The sequence below is a fragment of the Prionailurus bengalensis genome, chromosome B1 (genome assembly GCF_016509475.1).
Source record: "Prionailurus bengalensis isolate Pbe53 chromosome B1, Fcat_Pben_1.1_paternal_pri, whole genome shotgun sequence".
Classification (NCBI taxonomy): Eukaryota; Metazoa; Chordata; class Mammalia; order Carnivora; family Felidae; genus Prionailurus; species Prionailurus bengalensis.
The window spans coordinates 205303542-205329981 of record NC_057344.1 but is presented as its reverse complement, the minus strand read 5'-3'; the positions used below and the strand labels follow the sequence as shown (position 1 = coordinate 205329981).

Here is a 26440-nt window from a genome sequence, read left to right as displayed (position 1 = left end):
TAAGTACTCTTTAAGTAGAAGCATGTCGTCCCGTGCAATATTTCGGACGTATTTATACTACAAGTTATTCATATATCCAAAATTTAAATTTAACTGGGCATCCTGTATTTTGTGGGCAGCCACAAGCCCTGGCACAAATTGGGGTTTCTATTACTGTGAAAGATCAGGACGGCCAAGGGCTTGTCTCAGAAAGCCTCTCCTGGGAGCACCCTTGGGGAGGAAGTAGGGGCCCGAGCCCCGCAGACAGGGCCTGGCGTGGCAGGTGGAGGGGCCAGGATGCTGCTGTGCCTGCCATGCTAGTCTTGGGGTATGTTCTGGACCCCTCAAGGTGACAGAGAGGTCCAGGGAGCAACTGGGTAGATGTGCCTGGGAAAGGGGCTGGGGAGAGAAGGTCAGGAACACAGGTGCTGGCCGAGACCCTGTGGCCTGGGGGCGGCCAGAGCAGAGGTGAGCGCCAAGAGGGAAGAGAGATGAGGGGCCCCAGAGGAGAGGGGGCAGCCATGAGGCAGGAAGAGCCCTGACACAGGTGACGGCTTTGGTTAGAAAGGAGGGGTCAACGTGTCACGTGCTGCTGAGGTCAAGCGAGGGCCAAGACTGGTTCTGGACAGAACAAACACCGGTCGTTGTCGACCTTGATAAGAACGGGGTCAGTTGTGGGTGGGGAAGGCCTGAATGGAGGTTTCGTGGCGGGGAGTGGAGGTGGGGAGAGTCGGCACGGACAAGTTGCAAGTTTAGTCTTGCGAGGCTAACAGCCGTCCCGGAGCTGGGACGTGGCTTTCCTGCGCATCTGAGGCAGAGTCCATCCAGAGCACTTGCCACGACTGTGTGTAGACATGACTCTCCCCTAAGCAGTGAACTGGAAATGAAGTATCTCTACGACAGCTTTTGTGTTTTCTGGGCTTGATGTTGCCTCAGCGTCTCAGTGCTGTCTGCCGTTGTCACATCCTCACCTTCAAGTCACTCCTCTGCCCCTTGCCAGGCCCTTGGCCTCCTGCTCCCAGCCAGCTGGCTACTCCTACTGCCCACTGCCTGCCCTGAAGGGGTAGAGCCCCTGGTTCAGAGCCCTGCCTCCTAGACCTCGCGTCATCCTCCACGTTGCATGTCTTCAAGTATCTTCCTAGAAAGCCCTGTGGTAAGCGAACTTTCTGAGCTGGGCCGTCTGAAGACAGCTTTTGCTTGCGTGTTCAATTCATGGCCCTTCCGACCTCAGGGCCTTTGCACAGGCTGTCACCACTCCATGGAGTCACCCACTTGGCCTCCTCCTTGACCTGTTCAGTCTTGAGTCCCTTACAGCACCTTCCTTTGGTTGGTTTGTCCCAGTGTCCCTCTCTTTCATTAGTTTATTTCCTGCTCCTCCCTCACTGGATTGGAAAGCCTCAGAACAGGGCTTTGTTCTTTTCAGGGCCCAGTAGAGGGTGGGCACTCACTGAACCTGTGTGCAAGGGAAGGACGGGTGCTGGGGCATGAACTCGGGCGAGGAGCGTGAGCAGTTTGGGTCCACCTGCCTCCGGCTGCTGGCAACCGGTGCCTGTCGGGAGCTTTGTTCCCTCCCCACCCAGGCAGCTCTGGGGACTGAGGTCCACGCAGGGTGCTGGGCGGGCTTCACTCAGCACTCAGTCCCTTAGCTTGGGGCAATAATAATAATCACTATTGCGCCCCACCCCCTTTTCTCCCGGGGCAGCGCCCGTCAGTTGCACACGGACTTCCCATCTCGTCTGGTTTTCTTCTTTCTTCCTGCCCCCTGGTCTTTTCGTTCACTTCCCTGGAGACCCCTTGGCCTTCCTCCAGCACTCCCACCCACCTCTGTCGCTTCCCAGGCCCCTGTACCTCTGACTGCCAGCGAAGCTTCAGGCTCAGTCCCCAGTTCTCCCCCCGCAGGGAGGGACCGGCTGGCTCTTGCCACATTCTCGGAGGACGTGGGTCTGCCCCCAGATGGACCCAAGGGTCCCTTTACCTGGGGTGAGGACTATTCTGCTAATGCACCATCCGGTGTTTGGCGCCCTCCCCCTGCAGCTTTTGGAGTCCGGGAGGGGTCCCACCCTGCCCCCCCCCCCCTCCGCACGCCCCACCTCCCTTGGGCCCCTGCCTAGCTCTGACTGCAGTGTCCAGACCCAAGGGGCTCGGGGTGGGACTGCAGGTGGTCGGGGCGGCCTTGGCGTTGCGGGTGGGGAGGAGACTCTGGGCAGCAGCAGCCAGAGGGGTGCCCGGGAAAATGGGTGGGGAGAACAGACTGGCCCGACCTCGCCGACCCTTGATTTCTTTGTCTGTGAAATGGGTTCCTCATGCGGGCAGAGGGTGCACAGGGGGCACCCTCACGTCACCCGGGAGGAAACGGGCTCATTGGTGGGCCTGGGAGCACTCTACAGCCTGTGCAGGCTTCCCTTTAAGGCCACCCCTACTCAGAGTGCTAAAGCCCAGGCCATGACGTCTCCAACACCTTCCAGGTGGCTATCCCTGGGGTCCAGCTCTGCCCCTTGCAAGCTGAGTCTGGCTGCCTCCTCCCCACCTCGTCCCAGCACTGTGCAGGGCCCTCTAGACCAGGAAGCAGCAGCACTAGGCTAGTCAAGCCATTATGGCCTCCGCGGGGGGGGGGGGGGGGTGGCTTTCAAGGACTTGGGCCACCAGGAGGGAGGAGCCTCTGCAGATGCAGAGCTGAGGGGCCACCAGAATCAGGCTGAGTGGAAGTCCAGGTCCTTTTCTCCACTGGCTCTTGGGGGCCAGGGGAGGGGTAGCCTCAGGCCCAGGGTCTGGGGGTGAGGTGGGTTGGGTGGTAGCCAGCAAAGGCTGTGGCCCTACAGGGGCTGGGCCACTCTGCACCGAGGGACCTCTTCACACCAAGTCTGGGATCAGAGGTCAGGGATCAGGGCACTGCCCAGGAGCTCCTGGACCCTGGACCCGGTCCTCCCTCCTCCTGGCCCCATCACAGCACAACAGTGTCCCCCAAATCCCTGATACAGTGTTCAAGACTCAAGTCCCAAGCTCCACCACCCCTTCCTCTGAAGCCGCATCAGCTGCCCCTCTCCATTCCTTGTTTTTCCCGCCTGGACCCCTTGCTTATGGCGTCGGCTTTGCAACACTTCTGCCATCCACCTGGGCAACCTCAGGACACCCTGGAGCCTGGTCCCCCAGTGGCTGGTCCGAGCTTCCGGCAGCACTCAGGCAGCACACGGAGGGATTTCTGAGTGGATCCGTGTGCTCCTGTGAGAGGCTCCATGACTCCACTTTCCTCTCCTGGAGGACAACCGCCAGACAAATCCTGGCATCTGGGAAACATGATGTGAGCTGGCTTCCTGTTTGCCCCCTCCCGCCACGGCCCTCGCATTGGCGATCCTGGCCTCGGACCAGTTCAGCTCCTGGGTGCAGGGTCCTCCCCACTCTGCGGGGGTCCCTTGGCGTGACGCTGGCGAGGGCTAGTCCCCTTCCCTGCCTCTAGGTGGTCGTAGCGGCCTCGCTGGGCCCCAAAGCAGGTCGAGGGTCCTTAGGCCTGGTGCCCTAGGTCTCGACTCCAACCCTGAGGGTGCGGTAAACTCAGCTCTAGGCTGCCCTGCGGGGTCACCGCGGGGAACGCGGGGCGACGCGGGAAAGGACGCGGGCAAGGGGAGCACAGTAGCAGGGGGGCTGGGTTCAAAAAGAGTTACAGGGGGGATCTGGGACTACCTATCCCGCACCCTCACCCTCACCAACCATCACACCCCCGGCCCGCAGCGTCGGCAGGCAGGTAGAGCTCGCGGGGACCGGGGAGACTCAGCAAGAACCACCCCCCCGCCCCGCACCTGCACCGAGATCTTGGAGCGCATGCGCGGGCCGAGGAGGGCGGGGGGCCGGGCCGGGAGGGGTCCTGCGGGCCCAGCGCCCCCCGTGCCCGCTGCGGGAATTCGGTGTCGGAGCAGAAGGTTGCTGAGCTGCGCCCGGACGCGAGGGGCTGCGAGCGACCTGGGCATCAGCGCCTGCTCCGACCGCGCACCCGCGCGTCCAGCCCGTGTGGCCCCGGGCGCGGGTTCCCAGGGGCGCCAGGCCCGGGAAGCCGCGGCTCCCGTCCTCAGGGCCCCGGCCGGGCGTCGCATTCAGACAAAGGCGCAGGAGATGGAGATGGTTCCGTGACTGAGCCCGGCGGCCGAAGAGGAGGAGGACGCGGCGCTGCGGGCTCCAACGGCCCGGCCCCAGGACCCGACGCTCCCAGGCTCGCGCGGAGGGGTGGCGGCGCGGAGGTGCCGGGGCCGGGCGGGAGGAGCCCCGCCAGGAGCCCCGAGGAGCGCCCCCTCCGGGCCGGGAACCCCGGCCGCGCGCTCGCTCGTCCCCGGCCACCTCGCGGGGCTCGGCCGCTCCGTCGTGCCCCGGGCTGCCCCGCGCCGCCCCCGCCCAGGCGCACTCCCGCCGGCCGCCCGCACCGGCCGCGGCGCAGCGCCCAAGTGTGCCATCGGGCGGGCGCGGAGGCGGTGTCTGCTCCCACCCCCGAGATCACATGGTGACCCTCGGCAGCCAATGCAGTGGACGCTAGGACCCTGCGGGACCCCGGGCGCCGCGACTGCACCGGCGCCGCTGCATTATAAATACTTCTCCAAAATGCGGCGCAGCTCCCTGCGCGCGCCCCGGCCGCCCGCCGCCTCCGCCCCGCGCCCCTGAGCCTCCGCCGCCGCCGCCGCCGCCGCCGCCGCCGCCGCCGCCGCCACCGCCGCCGCCGCCGCCGGTCCGAGGGCGCCGCGCCCTTGCCCTGGGCCCGGGCTGTGCCCGCCCGCAGCCCGGCCCGCGTCCCCGCGCTGCGCCGCCCGGCCGGGTGCATGCATTGTGGGCCTCCCGACATGGTCTGCGAGACGAAGATCGTGGCCGCCGAGGACCATGAGGCGCTGCCGGGGGCCAAGAAGGACGCGCTGCTCGCCGCCGCCGGCGCCATGTGGCCCCCGCTGCCCGCCGCGCCCGGGCCGGCCGCCGCGCCCGCCGCGCCCCCTCCCGCGCCCGGCCCCCAGCCCCGCGGCGGCGCGGGGGGCGCGGGGCCGCCGGGGGGGCGCGGCGTGTACATCCGCGAGTTCCGCGCGGCCGAGCAGGAGGCGGCGCGCCGCATCTTCTACGACGGCATCATGGAGCGCATCCCCAACACGGCCTTCCGCGGCCTGCGGCAGCACCCGCGCACGCAGCTGCTCTACGCCCTGCTGGCCGGTCAGTGCGCGGGGTACCCCGCCGCGCTCCGCCTGCCGCAGTCCGCGCCCGCCCGCCCCCCTCACCCCCGGGGACAGACGCACAGGACCCCCCGAGCCCCGCTCGTCCCCACCGCGGGGCCCGGCCCCGGGAGGGAAGCCCACCCCTCGGGCCCCCTCATGCCCTCTCGCACGCGCACGGACGCGCACCCGCACGCCATCGGCTTTCTGCGGTGGCCTGGGGCGAGGTGGCCCCCGGCGGCGGCGGCGGCGGCGGCGGCGGCGTCCGGGCTCTTGGCCAAGGCGCGCCGGGTGGGGGCGTGGGAACGAGCGCCGGCGGAGGGTAGGGGGCCGCGGGCGGGGGGAGAGGGAGGGGGAGAGCCGGGGTCTCCACCTGCGTCCCCTCTCGGTCCGGCCCCGCCTCTCCGGTCCCGTCCGCGGTCATCCCGGGTGGGGGCGGGGTGGCGGCAGGTAGCGCCCGCTGCTGAGGCTCCGCGCCTGGCGCGTGTAACTATATATAATCCGCGGGGCGGGGGAGGCTGCCTCGGCGGCTCCAAGTGCTAATTTATGAGGGGAAGACAGCCAGCTCCCCCGGGTGCCGGGGGAGGGTGAGTACCGAGGAGGCAGAGCGAGGGGGCCGGGGGTGGGGGGGTGGGGGAGGCAGCCCCCGCAGGGGCTTGGAGGCCTTTTCCGTGGAGCCCCGGAGGGCGGTTGCCCCCATTTCACAGATGGGCTTGAGGCCGGGGGCGGTTGCTCTCCCAAGGTCACGCAGCAAAAGTGACTTTCACTGCAGGCGCGTCTGTCTCCTGGCAGCCTAGATGGGTCTGGAAACCATCTCGGGCTTCCCTCCCTCATCCCCCCACCCTCACCTCAGAACACTGGGGGGGCTGGCCCTGGGGCCCTCTGCCGGAAGGTGGCCCCTGCGACTCCCCCCCCCCCACCCGAGTTTACAAGGTGGGACAGCCTGTCCGAGCCTCGCTCGAGTGCGCAGGGGTGTGTGCACGGCCGCTGCCACATGGGGGCCACATGGGCGGTGGGCACGGGCCACGAGGAACCCCGCCTGGGGGGCTCTTCCTGCCAGCCATGGAAGGCGGCTGCCCAGAAGCCGCCGCTGTGCTCAGAGCGGTTAGAGATCCCGTGATGTCAGGTTACCGAACAGCGCGTCCTGACGGTGGCAAGTTTGCCGCGAGGGAAGAGAGGGAGAGGCCGGCCGGCCGGCCGGCCGACCCGCTGCTCCCGCGGAGAAGCGGCCGCGGCGCGCTGGGCGCCTGTGCCCGGCTGGCTTGTTTAGCAGGGAGCTGCCGGGGAGGAGGGGGGGGGGGTCTCTCCCCCAGCCCGGGGTCGCCCGCTCCGCCCGCTGCTCACCGGGGCCCCCGTCTCCCCGCAGTGCTGTGTTTTGCCCTGACCCGCTCGCTGCTGCTGACGTGCCTGGTGCCGGCGGGGCTGCTGGGCCTGCGTTACTACTACAGCCGGAAGGTGGTCCTCGCCTACCTGGACTGCGCTCTGCACACGGACATGGCCGACATCGAGCAGTACTACATGAAGCCCCCGGGTGAGTCGCGTGTCTCCGGCCCCTTCCTCGCCCCTCCCACCGCCCCTCCTTCCGTTAGGGCCACCCTCACGCCGCCAGCCGCCCCGGGGACTGGCCTGGGCTGGCGCACCCAGGGCCCTGACTCTTCTGAGTGAGGGCTCTGGCGGGGGGGTTGGGGGTGCAGAGGGCCGGCAAGGGCTGGGGGAGGCAGAGCTAGGTCCTTGGTGCCGAAGCAAGGCCCCCGAGCGTCTGCACAGGCCCCAGGCCTCTGTCCTGCGTCCGGTGGGGGCGGGTGTGTGTGTCCTGAGCCGGCCCTGGGCAGCGCTGCCTTCCGGATGCCCTTTCCCCGGTGCCTGCTGCTCAGAGCGGGTGGGATCTTTCTCACCTCTCCTCGGGCCCCTCTGCTGTGCTTTGCTGGATCTTGGGCTGGCCTGGAGCGGCCAGGGCCCTGGCGGAGGGGGACCTCATGGTGGCGAGAAGGTTCTTCGTGGGGTCGCTGAGGGCTGTGAGCCCTGCAAGAGCAGGGGTTTTCAGTCTTGCCCCCACTTCTGGTTTCTGGGCCAGTTAGTGAGGCAGAGGGTCTTGGCCCAGCCCCCGGGCTTCTGTAGACCGAGGGCCTGGGTCTGGTCTAGAAGGGTCTGCAGCCCTTGGGGGCTGTCCTCTGTCCTCCGGGCTGATCCTGAGGAAGGCTGGGTCCTGGGAGGCAGGGCCACATGTTTTTCTCCATGTCCTGAGCTAGCTGGAGGAGGGAGCCTGCGTCTCAGCCCTCTGGGGTGTCGGGGTCTCCCAGGTGACGGAGGGTTCCTAGGCCGAGGAGAGGGGACCGTGTGGCCCGAACGGTTGGTGAGCTCTAGGGAGGAGCTGCGGGTCATGGGGACAAGAGCAGCAAGGCTTCCGGAGCGAGGGTGCCCCACCTTGGCACCACCAGCCCCTGGCCCACCAGCCCCAGCCTGTGGTGCCCTGTCCTGCCCTGTCCCCACCCCCATTCCTAGCCCTTCGGCACCTTCGGTTTTCCTGGCCCCTTTCCTCAGCTTGAACTCAGCATCTTCTCGGCCTCCACGGAGTCCCAGCTTCTGCAGAAGGGCAAAGCCCACCTAGCTGGTGCCAAGGCCCAGGCTGCAGGAGCAGATCGGGGCTCGGGCTGGGAGCTGGGAGGACCCTGCTGTCGGGCCTGCTCTTGCTGGGCCATGGTCTCCCTGGGTGTGAGTGCAGGGTGTGCCCTGCTCCCCCCGGAGACGTCCAGTAGGTTGCAGGAAGGGGCCCTGGGGGCAGGGAGGCTAGCCGACGGGGCCGTGCGGCTCGGGGTACAGGGAGACTTGGTCTGGCCTGGGTGTGTGGGGGGAGCCAGAAACCCTGACGGTGGGCAGGCCGGCTGGTAGGGGTCCATCAGGGCGGGGGGGCCCTCGGCCGTTCCTGAGCTCTGGCTACAGGCCAGGTGTCAGTGTGGCAGGGAAGGAGACGGGAGACCCTGTGGCCAAGCTGACGGCCTGATGGGGGCCTGCTGGCAGACAAGACAGTGGGGGACCCTTGGGGGTCGGGCAAAGGGGTGAGATCTCTGGGCAGGGTCAGGTGCAGAACCTTTCTGGGGGGACAGTTTGGCCACTCAAGGGGAGAAGGTGGGGGTGGTTGGTGGAAGACCTGGCCAGAGGCAGGGCGCGTGCAGGGGGGGCTGCTCGGAGTGGACACCCCTGTCGGTCAGCCCCTGCCTCCTGTGGCGTCTGGGCTGGTGGTCAGCAGAGGCGACCAGGCGGGCTCTGTGGCCCGTGCTCTGCAGGCCTTCTCTTCCTGGTTGATTGTCTCTCCTCTTGCTTCTCCCCTCATCCCCCTTTGGCCTTTGTCCTCCTCTTCCCGCCCTGCGTGGGGCTGTGATTGGTCCAGGCCATGGGTGGGGACGGCTGGCCTGGCCACTGGGTCGCTGCCCAGGAGAGGCCAGGGTCAGTGGGGAGCGTGCAGTGGCGCCCACGTCCATCCATCCTGGTTTTCCACTTGGACCTTCTCCTGAGCCTACCGAGGATCTGCTTCTGTGTCCTGATCCAAGCAGGTCACGGGGCTCCCGGGCTCTGCAGCTCCCAACCCAGGAGAGTGGAGGCCACAGAGCTGGCAGGGCCTGAGGCCTCTGAGACCTCCTGAGGCCCCCCCGGGGGGGGCATGGCTCCCGGAGGGGTCCCGCCGCCCTGGTCTGTCCCCCCAGACCCCCTGAGGTCCCCATTGCAGGGGTGCTTCCGGATGTACCCCCACGGCACCTGCCTCTCCCCAGCTGCCTGCTGTGGACACACGGCAGCCAGTGTGCAGAGTCCCAAGGGGCCGGGGGCCAGGGCAGGTCAGCTGCACCTGTGGCCTGTCCGTGGCCGTCCGCCGCCATCCAGGAATTCGTTCTGGGGGTGGCCGGGCAGAGGAGGGCTGTGTTTGGCCGAGGCCTGCCCAGCTCTTGGTCTCTGGGGGAGGGACTCGGGCCCAGGGCCGCAGCGGGCGGCGGGCAGGCCGGGCCCGGCCCTTTCCACTCAGAGGGGGCTCTGGAGGGGCAGCCGTGTCACCCGGCAGCTCTGACTGCCCTGTCCCTGCAGGCTCCTGCTTCTGGGTGGCCGTGCTGGATGGCAACGTGGTGGGCATCGTGGCGGCGCGGGCCCACGAGGCAGACAACACGGTGGAGCTGCTGCGCATGTCCGTGGACTCGCGTTTCCGTGGCAAGGGCATCGCCAAGGCGCTGGGCCGCAAGGTGCTGGAGTTCGCTCTGGTGCACAACTACTCGGCGGTGGTGTTGGGCACGACGGCCGTCAAGGTGGCCGCACACAAGCTGTACGAGTCGCTGGGCTTCAGACACATGGGCTCGAGTGACCACTACGTGCTGCCCGGCATGACCCTGTCGCTGGCCGAGCGCCTCTTCTTCCAGGTCCGCTACCACCGCTACCGCCTGCAGCTGCGCGAGGAGTGACCGCGTCCCGCCTGCCCGCCCACCTGCCGCCCCGGCCGCCCCGTCCGCCTGTGCCCGCCTGCCCACCGCCCGGGCCCGCTTCCAGACGCTCACCTTGGCGTTCGTGTTGGGTTTTCCCTTTTCAACATCACGCGGTTCTCTGGCTGGTTCTCCGGGGCTGTGGGGCTGTTGCTCGTCTGTGACACTTTCGGGGCCAGGCTGTTCGCAGCTGCGGCCCCTTGCCCTCTCCGGCCTTCCGGGGCTGCACCCTGAAGAGTGACAGCATGGACCGCCACGCGTCCACACGGCTGCTTGGCCTGCTCGAGGGGCCTCTTCCCGCCCACCGCCATCAGGGCAGGCCCAGCCTGGCCCACCAAGCACAGGACCTCCTCGACGAGGCCCCCCCCCCCCCCCCCCCCCGCCCAGCAGACCCCTGGCCACCGGCCAGGCTATGGCTCAGCTGTCGGCTCCCGGGAGGCGTGGCCTGCTGGGCCGGCCGGCCGCTGCCCCACGGGGCACGGAGCTAGCCGCGGGTCCCGCTTTGCTCTGTGCATGCTGAGGACACGGCCTGGCTGCAGCATGCCGCATGCCCCACGGCCTCCCACCCTGCTGCCCTGCTCAGACTGGGCCTAGACTGGTGAGCGCCCCCTGCCCGGCCTTTGAGCTAGCCACGGCAGCCCGCCTGCCCTGGGAGGGGGGGGCGTGCCTATCTCTCGCCGCCCCTCCCTCCACCCAGCCCAGCTTTGCTTTGACATGGAGTCACATTTCTTTCCTTTTGGTCCCTGCCCCTCCCCTCCATGCCCCAGCTTTGCTGACTGGCATCCTCACCCACGTGTGGTTCCCGTAGCAACCTGTCGCACAGCCTGGTCGGGGTCCTTCAGGAGAGTAGGGTGGGGAGGCAGTCACGTGGTCACCTCTCCCCAGCGCCAGCTAGAGTACGGTGGCCTTCCCCAGACCTCCCCGAGGACCGCCCTGCCTCACGGCTGCTGGGTTCTGCCCTGTGAATCTTACTTTGCTCAGCCAGGCCGCTGCCAACACCACTGAGCCCACAGCTTCTCCCAGCCTGAAACCGACCTGTTTTTTAATAAGTTATTTAGACAGAATAGCACTCTGCATGACTTTAATTCTTGGGACAAAATGGTAGTTTATACCTTCACACACACACACACACACACACACACACCTGTCTAGAATATGCACTAATTCTGGCCCAGTTTGGTGGGGGTGGGTGGCCGGGTGGGTGGAGGGTTTCAGATTTTGAAATCTGGAGGGAGAACCCCGACCTAGCATTCTTTCCCCCTAAAGAGCATTCCTGGTTTGTGGGGGAGGTTCTGGGCTGCCCTGTCCAGCCTTGGCTCGTAGGACTGAACTCAGGATGGCAGCAGGTTTCCCCCCATGCCTTTGGGAGGAGCAAGCGCTGTCTGCCTTGGCTGGGGGGGGGGGGCGGGGAGGGCGGTACCGGCGTGCCTGTGCCCCCCCCTCCCCCCGCCTCTCCCTCTCAGGTGGGAGGTGGCTGTCAGGCGCGGGGTAGCCTGGACGGGGGAGGAAAGGGGCGGATGGCAGGGCCCACTTGTCCAGCTTGTGTGTCTGGACCCGGCCGTGGGGGCAGGAGGGGCATGAATACGGCCACCGAGGCCCCTCTACTTGGTGGGGTGAGGCGGGGAGGTGGCAGGCACAGTGGGCCGTTGAGCTCGGTCCCGGGTGCGGGACACAGAGGGGACGTTCTTAAAAGGCACTCCGGAAATCAGCAGACAAGTAAAACAAGACCAGTTTCCCGAGGGGCCTTTTGTGCCTCAGCAATCGAGATATTTGCAGAACATTGTACAGACCCCACTGTCCCCTGTACATTTCTCCCCGGTGGCGTCCAGTCCCTGCTTGGGGATGGGAGTTTTGTAGACTGTACAGAAATCGGCACCCTATTTTCTTGCAGCTCTCAGATTTTGTTAATCTGGATTATACAGACAGACGTAAAGTGTTTTAGCAAAACGGAAAACAAACAGTTGTGCCTTTTTCCTCTTTTTGTTCGGATTGGTTTGGGCTTGGGACGGCCTCAGTTGGCGTGGGGCGTGGCGGGGGCTGCGGCCGGGCTGAGGCCTGGCCAGGCAGGAAGGGCAGGTGGGGGCCGCGCGGGGTCAGCATGGTGGGTTGTGTCTTGTCAGTGGCAGCTTGGGGACGCTGCCAGCTTCCATTGATCCTGTGCCTTTGGAGCCTCTGGTCCCTGGTGTCGGGACTTGTGGGGTGGGTGGGGGCCGCTGGAGCCCCGGTGGGGCTGGGGCTCCGGAGCTGCCGGCATCTGGTTGACGCTGACCACAGTACGTCACTGGGGTTGCTCCTGGGCAGAGGCGTGGCCCTCCGCTGCCCTGCTGGCCTGTGTGCGTCCGTGTGGGGTCTGTGGGCTGGGTGGGCTATGGTGTCTTTCCCAGGTGGACGGCCCAGAGGGTAGGGACGCTGGCTGGACTCCGCACCTTTCTTTACTGCCCCTCCACTGCCGCCAGGACTTGGGAGAGATGCTGGGGCGGGGGGGGGGGGGCATGACAGGGTGGCCGTGTGTCTGGAGCCCAGATGCCCAGCTGCTGTGGGCACAGGCATCTGTGTGCTCAACAGGCTGGGTGCCCCCCATGCCTGGGACAGGGCCTTCGCCTGGCCAGCGTGCGGTGCAGCGGGGCCCGAGGATCACTGGGGGAGCAGATCCCCCGTCTGTCCCCTGGGCCACGCTGGTGGAGGATGCCTGTCTCTGGCTCGCCACCTCCCGCCAGCCTGGGAGCTAGCCGCTCCACAAACGTGCACTGAGATGTGAATTTTATACATTTGTAGAAATTCTGACGTTACTTCTTCTACCTCTGTGAAGCATCCTCCTGGGGCCCTGCTCCCTCTCCCTGCTGGCCTCCTAGGCCTCCCCCAGGGGCGCCTGCCGAGGCCCAGGAAAAGCCAGCCCCCAGGCTTGGCGCCCATGCTCAGGAGACAGGGCTCCCAGGACTTCTGGAAGCCTCTGTTTTTGGACTGGAAAGCAGGAGGTGGAGTGTTCCAGAATGTCCTTGTTAGATGAGCCTGAGACATAGACCCGATGGGTAGCTCCCGGCAGTGGGATTCGGGGCGGCCGAGGGCTCTGGCACCTCGGACTGGCCTGGAGCCGCCAGAGTCCTGGCGGGGGGCCCACTGCCCAGGTTTGGGGTCTGCAGACAGCTGGCCCCTGGGGGTGGTGGCTAGAGCGAGTGCACGTACTGAGGCCAGCCGCCTGGAGGCCCCTGGTGACGTCTCTTACCTTTCATCTGTACCCATGTCCAGCCTGGCCTCCCACTGCTGCCCTTGGGTGAATGGGGCGGAGACGCGGGGCCAGCCTGCCCCCAGGGAGTCGGAGGTCCGGCTCTGGGAGACAGGCTTGAGCTGGGAGGCCCTACAACCCAACCTGCCCGAGGCCTGAGGTCTGTGGGCGGCCCCCAGCCTGCCCCCGGCATCCTTCCTCACAGAAGGCCTTCAGAGGGGACAGGCTGGGGGACCCTCCTCCGATGGCTTTCTTGAGTATCTGGCGAGCGCTTGGGAGGCTCCCTGGGCCACAGGGGGAGTGACTGCCCCTGCCTGCCCTGGCAGTGGCTGGCAGACGTGGCCCCGAGCCGAGGCCCTTGCTGCGGCGGGGCCGGGGCCGGAGCTGGGCAGCTGCCCTGAGGCAGCCTTCCTGTGGGTGTCCAGGGAGTGGCTGGACGGTGGCCCCTGAACCTTGGGAACCCACCACCCTCCCCAGCTAGGTGGGTGGTGTCGCTCCTGTGTCTGAAGCTGCTTCAGTGAATGTGTTTTGGCCATAGCCTGTGTCCCTGGTCTCCTGGTCCTTTGGTGGAGGCGTTAGGGCGTGTGTTCTAGGCTGGGTGTGGGGCAGATCCTGGAACGTTTGCTCCGTGGTGCTGACGATAGGCTTCCAGCAGTGCTGTGAGTGGGGCGGCCCGGGGCCTGGGGTGCGGGAGGGGAGCCCCGGCCTACCGTTGTTGGATGTATTGTTTTTTAACAGCAATAATTAGCCATTTTGAAGACGGAGTGTGTCTGGTGTGTGTGCCTGTGTGGCTGTGTGTGTGCATGGTGTGCGTGTGCACACGTGTATGTGTGCCTGTGTGTATGCACACGTGTGCTCACCATATGTGCACGGGCATGCCTGTGCCTGTGTGTGGACGTGCATGTGTGTGCACACATGTGTAAGGGTGCGGTGCCGGGGAGGGAGCCTGGTAGCCGAGGACCTCCCGTTCCAGCCTGGACAGGCTGGCCCCAAGCCCTGTGCCGAGCAGCGGGGTCCTGGCAGGTGGCCGCGTCCACGGCTCGGCGCTGGGCCCTCTCCCTCCCCCTGGGCCTTCCCCAGGGCCCAGCGGACCTTGAATGTAGTGTGCCCTTCCCCCCCCCCCCCCCCCCGGTGGATGGCACTGGATGGGCCTATGTGAAGCGGGGGCGACCCAGGATGAGCCTTTGCCTGCGTCTCTGGGTGTGCGGGGAGAGTGGCAGGGTGGACACTCAGCCAGACGAGCTGTGATCAGAGCTGATAACATGGCGTCACCTTGGCCAGGCTGTTTGACCACAACTGCCGTGGACACTGTGTCTTTGGGGGCACAGAGCCCAGACCATTTCATGGTGGCTGGTTGCACTTCCTGTGGTTTACTGTTTATGGGTCCACGACCGTGGCAACTTCCCTGAGACCCCAGGATGCGCCAAACCCGCCCTTGAGAGGGCCCGGAGGGGCAGCCGGCCAAGTTCCAGAGGAGACAGGCTGCTGGGCCAGGGGTGGGTGGGGGGTCCCAGGCCTCCTGTGGGCGTGTGAGCAGCAGGAGGGGTGGGGAGTGCTGTGGCCCCTCCGCCTACGTGGCCCCCGATGCTGCTGTTTCTCAATAAAACCAGACTTGACGGAACTGGGCTCCTGTGCTTTCTTGAGGGGCCCGCTTGGCACTTCGCCAGGAAAGGCTGCTTTTCTGGAGATGCTCCTTGGGGGTTGGGGCAGGTGCTGGGTGACCTTGGGAGGCGAGGCCGCTGGCCCTGTGCTGGCTGCCCTGGCCAGGGCTCCACCGCAGGCCCGGGCATCCTCCTGCCCACGTGGCGCCTCTAAGGAGTGACTGCGCTCTGAGGGGCAGTGGGAACTGTGGGGCCAGGCCACGGCATCAGGCCCACTCCCTCCTGGTGTAAGGGACGGAGTCCAGTCCCAGCAAAGGGGTGAGGAGGGGGCTCAGGGACACTGAGGTGCTCCCCAGGCCCAGACAGTTCACCGTGGTGGGCCTTCCCTTGGTGGGAGGAACGACCTTGGCTGTCCCTGTCCCCAGGGTCTCCCCTCCTGCCACAGGCCCTCCGGCCAGCTAAGTTGAAGCCGGCATCTAGGGTTTCGAAGCCGGAGGATGCCAGCTGCCCTGGGCAGCATGCTCTGGCCCTTGCCAGCCCAGGGGCGCGAGGCCTGTTTGGACGTCAGCCTGAGCTCAGTCATTTCCTCTCAGACATCTGTGTGAAGCCCCGCGGTGGCCGTGCCTCTGAGGTGACAGCATAGAGACAGGCCGCCAGAGGCGTGGCCATCCCTGTGTGCACGTGGGCACGTGGACATACCACACACCCCCACGGCCAGCATGGAGGGGCCTGGCGGCAATTCCCCGCCATCTCCGGATTCTGGAATGTTCCATCACGCAGCAGTCAGGGCTGGCCACACGGATCCTTGCACATGCACACTCCGTGGAAACAGTGATGGTGTGTTGAAGCCATGGGAAAAATGGGCCCGGGCACAGCAGAAAAGGGGTGCCGTGTGTGGTGGGCTGTGCAAAAGGGGCAGCGTGGAGACCCCGGTCACCATTTAAATGAGCAGCTCACACATGGGAGGGGAGGCCCCCGGGGGTGCCAGGGTGGTCTGGCAACGGGACCCCGGGGGCACATTTCCAGGGGCTGTGACGTAGAGGCAGCAGGGCAGGGGAGCAGTTAGACCTGGCGTTTGCTAGCCAGGTGGGCTTGTACAATGATGGGACCTTTCTGTGCCTCAGTTTCCCCACTGTAAAGGGGCACCTCTGTCACCGCCCGCTGTGAGGCTGTTGGGGTGCGTGGTCTGGGCTCTTCTTGGCACTTGGCGGGGGGGGCGGATCTGAGAAAACAGCTTCTGGAGGAGACTCAGGGGAGCTGGCCGGCAGGAGGCCCGTGGGGAGGCGGTGGGGCCCGGGAGCGTGACTCCAGAGGCCCCGCCGGCCCGGCTGGGCTCTTGGAGACACCGGAGCCTGCACACGGGCCCCTCTGGCCTCCAGAGGAGCCTGTTGTGAACACCAGCCCAGTGCCCGCGGTGCTGTGTTCTCTGTGCGGTGCAGCTGCCCTCTCGGCGGCCCCGGGAGGCTCAGAGAGCCGGCAGGGAGGGCACCCGCTGGGTGGGGAGCAGCTGTGGCCCTGGAGGAGCCCACCCCCAGGCTCCATGGGAGCAGGGCTGGGAGGGCCTGTGGTGAGCCAGGCAGGGCCACGTGTCGGGCACTCAGCCCTGGGTCTGGCTGAGGGCTGTGGACAGGCATTTCCCATCCCTGGGAGGAATTCGGCCGGCTTTGAAAAGACCTTTACTCCAGGGGACAACCCGGGGGGTGAGCGTGGCCCCCTCCACAGCCTGCTCTGGCCATGACGCCAGTACAAAGTGCCCCGCGCTGACCTTGGGGACGGCCACACGACGGGCTGGTGGAAACCAGTTCTCTCCTCCCACTGTTGCCTGGGGCCACAGACAAAATGAAGGGGAAAAATGCACACACCGGGGGAAGGTGCTGGCACAGGGGCTGGCGGTGGCTGGGTGGTTGCTTGGAGACTCCGCGGGACGTGGGCTGGGCCGAGGGCCCGGGGCCTCCCGCAGTGGCGCCAGGTGTCCCCACGAGTGGCCGGCACTCAGGCTCACCTTCGGGGGCATCTGTGGGCAGCAGCCAGAGTTGGGTGCCAGGCCCAGGCCAGCCCTCCGAGGCCAGTTCCCAAGCCTACGACGCAGGCGGACATGGGCCACACCTGCCTGAAGACAGGATCAGAACACGTGCCACGGTGCCTGGAGAGACGCCCGTGCACACACGCTCACAGTGACAGGCAGACGGGCCACATCCACCCCCGTGTCGTACTACCTCGACCTTGGCTGTGCATCTCACCTGGCCTGCCGGGGCCCCTGGGCCAGGGAGCAGGCCTGTGGGGGCTGGGCCAGGCCAGGCACTCACCTTTGCTCACCACTTCAGGGTCCCTGCTCCCTGGGGATCAGCTGGTTCTGAGAGAGCCGACGGGGGGCCTGGAGGGCCCTCGGGGACCCCAACCCCGGGTGGGACCTTGCCAAGGCCCTCAACGGTGGCTCAACAGCTCCTTCCTGACAGGAAGGATGGGGGCTGCCCACAGCTGCCATCGCCTGCCACCTGCTGGTCTACAGGTGGGGTGGGGTAGGGCTTCCTGGGCCTCTGGGGACCATGGGGAAGGTGGGGGAGGGCAGCGCTGTGGGGGCTCAGGTGCGGTGGGTGGGCCCGGCCCTCCGTCCTGGCCCTCCTGCCCCTTGGGCGGCTGGACTGTCCTCTCCCATCGGGGAGGAGCCTGGCAGCGTCGTGTGGCACCTGCCCGGCCCGACTCACCTGCAGGTGCAGCTCCGAGGCCTGCACGTGCCGCAGGGGCTCCCTGGTGCCCCTGGCAAGAGCTGGAACAAAGGGAAAGAGGAGAGAGGCAGCCCCAAGCCGCCTGGGCAGGGACAGGGCCACGGGAAGGCTCAGGCCCAGCCCTGCCCTGGCCCCCAGGCTCCTCAGTTATTTCCTGGGTCCGCGTGGCCACCTGCGCTAGTAGGTCTGACAGCCCCTGGCTGGTCCCATCTCCACTGGCCACATCCGTGGCACAGGCTCGAAGGCACTGTCACTGCACTGACCATGGGTCCCTGGGGCAAAAGCGCCCTCCAGGCTGTAGAACGGCTTCTCTGCTGCCGACCTCAGCCAGGGGCGGTCTGGCCGGGGGGGCAAGTGCCGTGCCAGGGCCTCCAGTTCTGTCCAGAGGCCCCGGGGCTGGGAGGAGGAAGGATCAGAGGGCAACTCTGGCTGCAGCTGCTGGGGCAGGAGGGCCCGCCGCGCTCCCCGCCAAATTCCCTGTGGAGGTCCACATAATGGTAGAGCCTGTGGGGGCACTTCTTGGTGCTGGTGGCCTGGCCCTGCCATGTGGCCTGGGTCAGCACGGGACACCTGCCCTCCAGCCCTGAGAAAGGGGGTGGCCCAGGCGGGGAGGGGTCAGCTGGTTTAGTGTTTCTCAGTTTGGTCTGAAGTTTTTTGTCCCTTGGATCAATAAATATTTCATTCCATCCTACAGTTATCTGAAATTTTCAGTACAAAGATTGTGACAGAAAGACCCCAGGAATGGGTGGGAGCTGCCTTGTTCTGTCTCTGCTGCGACTCAGGGGTTAGCTGGCCATCTCCCTGGGGAACCAGTCTCTGAGTGCCTGAAGCGGGTCAGCACTTATTTGAAGGCAGTGGCCTTGTCTCCCCTGTGCTGTGCAGAGAGGACACTGGTGGTGCCGGAAGGCAGGGAGCCGGGGCAGAGGCTGCTGGGGTAGGGCTGTTGGGTCCCTGGGAGGGCAGCGTGGCACCCAGCCCCTCTGACCTGGCATGCACATTGGGAGCCCTGCGGTGTGGCCACGGCCACCCTGGGGGAGCTTCAGGAGTGCTCAGGTGCTTCTTAAGGGCAGGAGGTGGGACCTCGCCCCTCAGCCTATTGGGGAAATACTGACTGTGCACAGAACCTCTCCACTGAAGGACGGAGTTTCCTCTGCTGGACGGAGCCAGGATGGGGCACGTCCAGGCCTTTCACGAGTCCCTCAGTTAGGCTCACGCTCTGCCTGCCGGGGTACAGGCGAGTGACGGGCACCACGAGGCAGAAAGTGGCCCTGAGTCCCCACAAGGGGCAGCTGCTGTAGTTGTCCCTGAACTAAAAACAGCCATGTGCCGTCCAGACCTGCCCGCACACGCTGGGACCTGTGGATCTTCCACCTCAAATAACAGCTCGTCGTGGATCTGGGCCACCAACCTGGGAGACTCGGCGGGGGTGGGGTGGGGGAGTCACCCTGACATGCGGCGTCTGGATACCAAGCTTCATGCAGCGATGGGACACACGGGGCGCCATGGAAGGACGTGACTTGTGGGAGCAGGAAGACTTAGCCAGCTCCTGCTGCCTGCAGTCACCTGCCTGTCACCAGCACAGTCCCCAGGGAAGAGGGGGGCACAGGTTAGAGTGACCCCAGCTCCCCTGCTCCTGCCTTTGGTTCCCATCACGGGGGGTCCCTGGGACACCTGGCCAGGCCTGGCCACACCCTTCTTTCCGTAGAGTCGAGGCTCTGCTTGTGGGTCCTCGCAAGGAGGCCGCCTATGATCTGGGCACCTTGCTGCCGCCCCTGCCCCGAGACCTCCCTTCCCCCCACTCGGCCTGGGGGCTGAGCCCCATGGATCCCATCGCCCAGAGGGGCCAGGGCTCGCTCCGAGCTCCCTGCATGGGGTGCGCCCCTGCCCTGGAAGCCACTCTGGCTCTGTGCCCCTGTCCGCCCTGGCCCGCCCCCTCCCTTCTTCAGCACCCTTTCTCTAAGGCCCTTCGGGTACCCCTGGAAGTAGGGAGGTGGGGCCTGGACTGTGGCAGGAAGTGTGGGGGCAATGGGCACCAAGGGGCAGGGGTCTCGGGAGGGCTTAGGCTCAAGTGAAGGGGCTAGTAGGTGCAAATGTGTGCACGGGGAAGGGACGGAGCAGTGGTCCTCACTAGCTCCGTGCCGGCTGCACAGAACATGGCTATTGCTGGGTTTGGCCGGCACATGCCAGATTTCATGCATTCTGGTGGGATCTGGGTTGACTTACGTGCTTCGGGCAGGTGACGCTGGCCAGGGGCTGTGGCCCTGGATCTGGTGCTAGCCCTGCCCTCGGGGCCGAGGAAGGTGGCTGGCCCTGCACACTCAGGGAGGGGAGGCGTGGTGCAGGTGACCCACAGGAAGGGTGGTGGACATCAGGGAGGGACCCGTGTGCCCTGCCCTTGTGTGCCTTGCTGTCCCTGGGACCGGGCCTTCAAAGTCAGAGGCCACGTCTGGTCCTTGTCACTTTGCAGGCATAGCCTGCGAGGGAAGAGGCCCCGTGGGGCAGAGCTGTGGGCCCAGAAGCACCGGGAAACCAGGGCCGCACAGGCGAGGTGTGGCGGGGCCCGCTGGGCAGTGGTCACCATGACGGCAGGCCCTGGCTGGGGGAGGGCAGCTCTCAAGCCTCTGGGGGAGACACACAGGGTCTGCAGCGGAGATTCATAGGGCCCACCCCAATCCATTATCCCTCTCCCTTTGCTGTTGGGTGGGGTGGTGCCTCCAGCTCCAGGCATCTCGGGGCGCTCTCTCAGATCGGGCGGCCCGAGGCGTGTGCCCTCCAGCTTCCAGGAAGACTCTCCAAAGGGCTGACTTGGCCAGGGCTCTTTCTGACCGCCACTATTTTCTCCTTTTGCTTGCAAGGCGCTGTGAATGTGAGAGCAGACATCGCCATCAGGGCACCAAGAGGCAAAGGGCCAGGGAGCCAGAGGGACCTTGGTCCTGCCGCCCTGAACCTCCGAACCAGAGTCGGCAGTTGTGGGATTCTGCATTTCTATGATGGGAGAAAAGTCCACCTTTGGAGTCCGGGCCGCCGCAAGTGGACAGTGTCACCAACAGCACGCGCACGTCCTCCTGGCAGGGAGTCCACAGGGCGTCACCCGGGCCGCAGGCCCCCGTGGCCGCCCTGGGACGTGTGCCTGCGTTTCACATCGTCTCTGGCCAAGGGCCACTGGCACCTGCCTCCGCTTTCTTAAACAAACTTCAAGGCCTCCGGTGGGGTCACTGCTCCCACGGGAACTTAGTTTTCAAATAGGCAGAAACTCAGAAGAGGGACTCATAACCGTTTTCAGTTTAGCAGAATCAGTTTTCACGCTTCCTGAAATGACACTGTGAATTCTGAGCCACCTAAGAATAGGTCTGAGCCGTGAGTCACTCACACACCCCTCTCACCGCTGACTTCTAACTGGAAACTGGGGCACCAGAGAGAAGAGGCTCAGAGATGCCCGTGCTGGACCCTGTTGTCCCCGGGACGTGAGTGGGCAGCTGAGGTGATTGCCGCCCTCTGCCCTCCACCCGGGGCTCCTGTTCGGGAGAGCTCCAGAAAGGCCCTGCCAGGCCCTGTCACTGCTCTGCATCCTTCCTGCTTCGCCCCCACCTGCCCACCCTGCCCTCAGGGGCAGGCCAGGGCCTGCTCAGGGCTCCCCAACCCCACTGCCCTGCTGTCTCGAAGAGTCTAGGCTCATCGAGGCCATTCTTCACTGCTTGGCTGGGCCTCTTGCCTCCCCTGGGCCCATTTGTGAGGCCAAGACAGCGAGTGCCCCACAGAGCTGGGCGAGGCCTGGCCACAGGGTGCCCCGGGTCTATGGCACATTGCCAGTGGCTGGAGGTCAGACAGGCGCCCTCGTGGCGAGCAGATATACAATATCACAGATGCAAGACCACCGTGTGGCCTTTGGTTCGGCCAAGCTCGCACAGGCCGTTTGCAGGCTAAGTTGACCCTACAGACACCACACAGGGGGCAGGACGCATGGGTCTGGGACCGGCAGGAAAGCCCTGAGGAGCTCTGGATAAAGTGGAGGGGCCGGCGCTGCCGTGGGGCAGGGGCAAGGAGAGCAGATGGCAGGCAGGGGACAGGAGACTCGGAGAGGAGAGCATTTCACATTCTGTTCTTGCCTCTTGCCTCCCCCTGTTGCTACAGAGATGTGGCCCAGACCCCGGGACAGGTGCCCACAGGTAACTTGCACCTGTGGGGTCTCAGACACCCGCCCTCCGTCGCTCCACCCCAGGCCCTGGATGGCAGCCTGCGCTGGCCCCCTCCCATGCTGCTTCTCCCCGAGGCAGACGGTCAGGGGCAGCGCCTGGGGCAGGGGCTGCCGGGGCGGCTTCCCCGGCTCTGTGGGTTCAGGGGGACAGTCTCCTCCCCACTCCTTCGCTAGGGTGCCACCCAAAGTCTCTGGCAGGGCCTTTGCCTGGGGCACATTTCTGTATAAAATGGCTGGAATTGCCAAAAGAACACAGGCTCAAAAGTCAAAACGAACAGTAGGAAATATGTGAAGAAGGAGCCAGGAGGAGGCTTTTTAAGGAAAGACACGGATTTCAGAGAAGGAAAGAAATCTTTGCCTTGAGAAGGTAAAATAATACCGAAGTCAAGAGGAAATTGTAGCCTCAGATGGAAAAGGGTGGCTGTAGGCAGGCAGGTCCCTTGTCCCGTGCAGGTGACCCAAGTGGCATGACCCCCTCCCTCTACTGCAGGGCCGGAGAGGCGGCTGCCCAGCCCTGTCGTGACCTTATCTTCCTGGGCAGCGCTGGGTGCAGGGACAGGCCCGCTCTAGCCTGTTGGAGGACCTCCCCCGCCCCCGAAGCGGGCAAACACAGCGGACCAAGGAGGGAGGGAGCCAGACCTTCTGGGGTCTGACACACTCACTTCTCTGGGGGACTTCCAGGCTGGCTGTGCGGAAGGGGTCCTGGAGTTCTGGAGGAGAACCCGCCCCTGCCACTAGGACCCTGGGTGGCTGCGAGGCGGGGCTCTGGGCCAGCAAAGCCAGGCAGGGGCTCCTTGTCACCTGGTGCCAGGATGCTCAGGGTGTGTGTCTCCCCCCCCCCCCCCCCCAGGGAGCACCTGAGGCAGAGACCAAAAGTGGAGAGAGCTGTGGCCCAGAGGTTGAGCCCCCAGCCCCGGGATGCATCTGAGTGCCAGCCGGGGGTGGGACAGAGTGTCTGGCACACCGGGGTGATAGCGGCAGGCGGTGGGGGGGTTGCGCTGGAGTCTCCATGTCCTGACAGAGTGTCCATGGGGTCCACCCGCCTCCAGGCTGCTGCATGTGGTGCCCCTCGAGATGGGCGGAAGGGGTTCAGACGTTCCCGGGAGACGCATTTCTGCCCCAGCTGAACCTCAAGAGGCCCCTTCGTGCCCCGAGGTAGATGGGCTGCCGTTACTGCAGCCGCCGTGGGCCAGCCCTCGGGCACTTGGCCCAGCCTGGGTCAGGCGAGGGCCCTCCCAGGAGCGCGACAGGAGCTCAGGCCCAGGGGGCCCCTTTGCCTCCACGTGCGGGAAGTGGGAGGCGTCGCTTTGCTCCTGGGAGATGCATGCACATGGCTCAGCCACAGAATCCACGGGCCTCCCCCCACTCCCCGAGCCCTGGGAAAGGCGGGTCCGCGCACCGGGTCGGGCCCAGGCCGGCTGGCCACTCACGCACTGACCTGGCCGCCAGGGTAGGGGAAGTGGCCACTGCGGTACGATGTGGGTCACGGCCATCTTACGGAGGTCTGCGGCCGAGCCTGTGGACACAAAAGGTGCTGCTTCACAAAAGATGTGAGGGCCAGGGCCCCACAGCGGGGACTGCCCAGCACGGTCCGCAGAGGCAGGCTGAGTTTTCTATGCTATAGAACGCAGGACCCCATACCCCGCGGCTTAAGACAACCCAGACCTGCCATCTCACATCTCTCGCAGAGCAAGAACCCAACCTGTGCGGCTGGGCCCTCCGCTGGGGGTCCCACAGGCTGAGATCGGTAAAGGGCCCGGCCATGTCTTCGTTTGGAAACTTGACGAGGGAAGACCCACTTCCAAGTGACCCCACGTTGTTGGCAAAACTCAGTTCCTTGCAGTGGCTTCAGGGGAGGTCCTGTGTTGCTGCGGGCTGTGGGCCACACGCTCAGCTCCGGAGGCTGCACGGGCCCTCCATCCAACAAGCAGTTTTGCTTCTCCACGGCCAGCACAAGGGCATCTGCTGCTGGGAATCTCTGATTCTGACCCCTAAACCTTTCAAGGGCCCATCTGATTAGGTCAGGCCCACGCTGGACAGTTCCCCCCACCCCTTTTAAAAATTTTTTTAATCTTAATTTTGAGAGACAGAGAGAGAGAGACAGACAGACAGACAGAGCATGAGCAGGGGAGGAACAGAGAGAGAGGGAGACACAGAATCCGAAACAGGCTCCAGGCTTCTAGCTGTCAGCACAGAGCCCGTCGCGGGGCTCGAACCCACGAACAGCAAGATCATCACCTGAGCCGAAGTCGGACGCTTAACCGACTGAGCCACCCAGGCGCCCTTGGACAGTCTCCCTTTTAACTGCAAATGCTCTTTGCCATGTGGCTTGAGGTAACCATGGGAATGATACCTCACCACATCCACAGGTTCTGCCAACATTTGGGGCATGCACACCGGCTGAAGAATCTATAACTGCGCCCACTGCACCAGCTAACACGGTGACCAGGCGGGGACGTGCACTCAGCCTTTCAGCTGTGTGGCCTTTTGGCTGCTTTGCTCAGCTCTCCAGTGGATGACACGGGGCTATGACACAGGCGCCCGGATTTGGGTAGGGTTAGATCCATCCGTCGGCCATTTAACCATGTAGGGCTGTGCTGGGCACTCTGCAAGGTGCTGGCTGGTGTAGGGGACGTGCCCGTCCCAGCGCCAGGCACACGGGGCCGTCTTGACCGTCCATTCTGATCACGGGCAACGGACTGAAGTTCAGGGTTCATCGGTGGTTTTAAATCGCTTTAGCTGTGGGTGGCTCCCGAGGTCAGCGGAGAAGTCAGCGGACTGCCTTCCTCCCCTGTAGGGCAGAGCCCCCACATAGGGACGTCCCTTCCCCCGAGTGTGGCAGCAATGCTGGATGTGGAAGTGTGGCCGCTGAGGCCAGCCTGCGGGCGGTGGGGGGTGTCGGGGGGATGGGAGCCCACACTCGGGTAGGGTGCCAGGGTGCCCGCTGCTTCCGGAGAATGCACGGAGCTGGGGAAACAAGGATGGGGGGGTGGGTGGAGAGAGAGGGGAGTGTGGGGGAAGGGGAGGCCCCAGGGAGGTGGGGGCCTCGCGGCTGGTCATGTTGGTTGGTTGATTGGTGTGTCAGAGGCAGAACCTTCTCGCGGGCACCAGCCCCTGCTCGTTCCTGGCACCTGGTTCAGCTGGGTGCAGACTCTTATTGAGTGGATGGGTGGGAAGTCACTTGCTCAGAGACACAGGTAGGCAGGGAGGCGTATCCGTGGTAGCCCGATTCCGTGGCCAAGACTCCTAGTCAGCTTCTCACGTGAAGACGTCTTGTGCGTAGTTCTTTCTGGAAGGGCTCTAAAATAGCTTCGATGTCGCTTTGCACACGCCTTGCACACGCCTAGTGAACAGACATGTGGTCCTGGCCTGACTGCTGCCTCAGACCCGAAAACCTCCCCCTTGGGATCTGGAAGGCTGTCACTGTCCTCTGGGGGGTCACACTGGGAGACGGGACCCGGGAAGATTCTCTACGGAGCCCAGACCAGACCCTAGGAATTGCCCTGCCCGCTGCTGAGCCTCCGGTTGTCCAAGTAACACATGGGGGTGGAGTCTGGACCGGGCAGTGCCTCCACGTCCCTGTCTCTGCAGGACTCCCGGGACCACGATCTCCGTCCTCCCCTTTGTCCACGCTGCCCGCTCCAAGTCTGGCCACCCTCCTGCTGCAGAACCCCCCTCTGGGGGCAGGCCTCACGTCTGGGCCCTGGGGGCCTCGGTTCTCCATCTGTGACCTATGGGGCCACTCATGGGATGATGCCGACTCCCAGGCTGCCTGGGGCCTCACTGGAACAGCCTGTGGTGTGCGGAGCCCGTGATGCGTGCAGAGGCTTGAGCCATCTGAGTGCCGTGGCTAGAGACGGCAAAGGAGTCTTTACAACGAGGGGCAGACACTGTGCGGTCACTCTCACCAGCGGCCCCCTGCTGACGGCTGCAGGACCCAGGAGGGCCTGCTGGGTCTGGGGGCCTTCCTGCAAGGTCTTGGTCTGGTGAGGGGCGTGACGGACAGTCCCAGGGCAGGAGTCCAGGACTGAGCTCCAGGCTGGTCCTAGTCCTGCCTCGTTCCCTATTTGCAGGTACAGGATGGCACGGCTTCAGCCCGTCTCTCGGGGGAAATGTAACTAGAGAGACCACCATGCACTGAGCACCTACCTGCTAGGCCAGAGTCATTTTGCTGGTGCCTCCCCACAGGAGCTGCCGGTGAGGACGGGACAACCCGAGGCCGAGGCCGGCAAGGACCCAAGAAGCACAGGCACCCGGCGGATGGGCTGAGGCGCTCCGGGTACCTGGTGCCACGAAGTTCACCGCCTGTCGCTCTGCTCGTGCCCGGAGCCGCTGGTCTTGTGTGTGGACCCTCGGCAGCGGTCTCCTTCGGCCCACGACGGATGCCACGTAGCCTGGGTCACACGGAGGAGAAGCAGGACGTGAGGCAGAAACAAACAGGCCGTGCGACACCCCGTGGTTACCTGTCCTTTGTGGGTTGGGCTCCCCTCAGATTAGGTCCAGGGGCCCTGGCAGGACCCGGCCCCATGCAGCCCTGAGCCGGAGCGCGGCCCCCCGTTCTGCATCTGGGGTTAGGGGGCTCTCTGCTGGGAAAGCGGGGGCAGTGATGCTGACGCCTCCGCGGGCCCCGTGGCTCGCCTGACTTCCGGCTGCACAAGCACCTGACACGGGTCCGGGAGGGCCGTGTGTAGAGACTGTTAAAAGCCACTTGTGGGACTTGGGTATGGAAGCAACTCTGGACCACGGGGTCGAGAATGCTCCTGACCGGTGAGGACTTCTGTTTTGCTAGGTTCCCCACTTAGGATCTCACGTATGTGAAGACCGGGAGAATTTCCCACAGAGATCACGACTGCAAGATGACAGTGTATGGCGCGGCCGCCGTGGGCCTGGCAGTAATACGACGGGGCCTCCTAATAGTGGGGACAAGGAGAGCCCGCGCCTCCGCTGAGCAAACTCCAGTCTCTGCCTCTCTGTGTGTCTGGTGATTCTGGACCGCACGCTGGGTGCTGGGTGCTTCCTGTTGGCGGGTGTTGGGTTTGGTGTGTCCCTTTCAAGAGGGTCAGGCCCAGGTCCCTGGCAGGT

General features: G+C 65.3%; 1 protein-coding gene across 1 annotated transcript; it reads left to right on the top strand.

The window, feature by feature from the left end:
* The first annotated feature begins 4682 nt into the window (after positions 1-4682).
* On the top strand, positions 4683-11571 carry NAT8L (N-acetyltransferase 8 like). Its single transcript, XM_043573167.1, has 3 exons — positions 4683-5154; positions 6520-6684; positions 9228-11571. The coding sequence occupies exons 1-3, from the start codon at positions 4779-4781 to the stop codon at positions 9593-9595; spliced, it is 909 nt and encodes a 302-aa protein (XP_043429102.1). The 5' UTR covers positions 4683-4778; the 3' UTR covers positions 9596-11571.
* The last annotated feature ends 14869 nt before the right edge of the window (positions 11572-26440 follow it).

Excerpts from the sequence above, each read along its gene's own strand:
- NAT8L (XM_043573167.1), top strand. The coding sequence starts at position 4,779 with ATGCATTGTGGGCCTCCCGACATGGTCTGCGAGACGAAGATCGTGGCC. Across the intron at positions 5,155-6,519 it reads GCTCTACGCCCTGCTGGCCG|TGCTGTGTTTTGCCCTGACC; the intron begins GTCAGTGCGCGG and ends GTCTCCCCGCAG. Across the intron at positions 6,685-9,227 it reads GTACTACATGAAGCCCCCGG|GCTCCTGCTTCTGGGTGGCC; the intron begins GTGAGTCGCGTG and ends CTGTCCCTGCAG.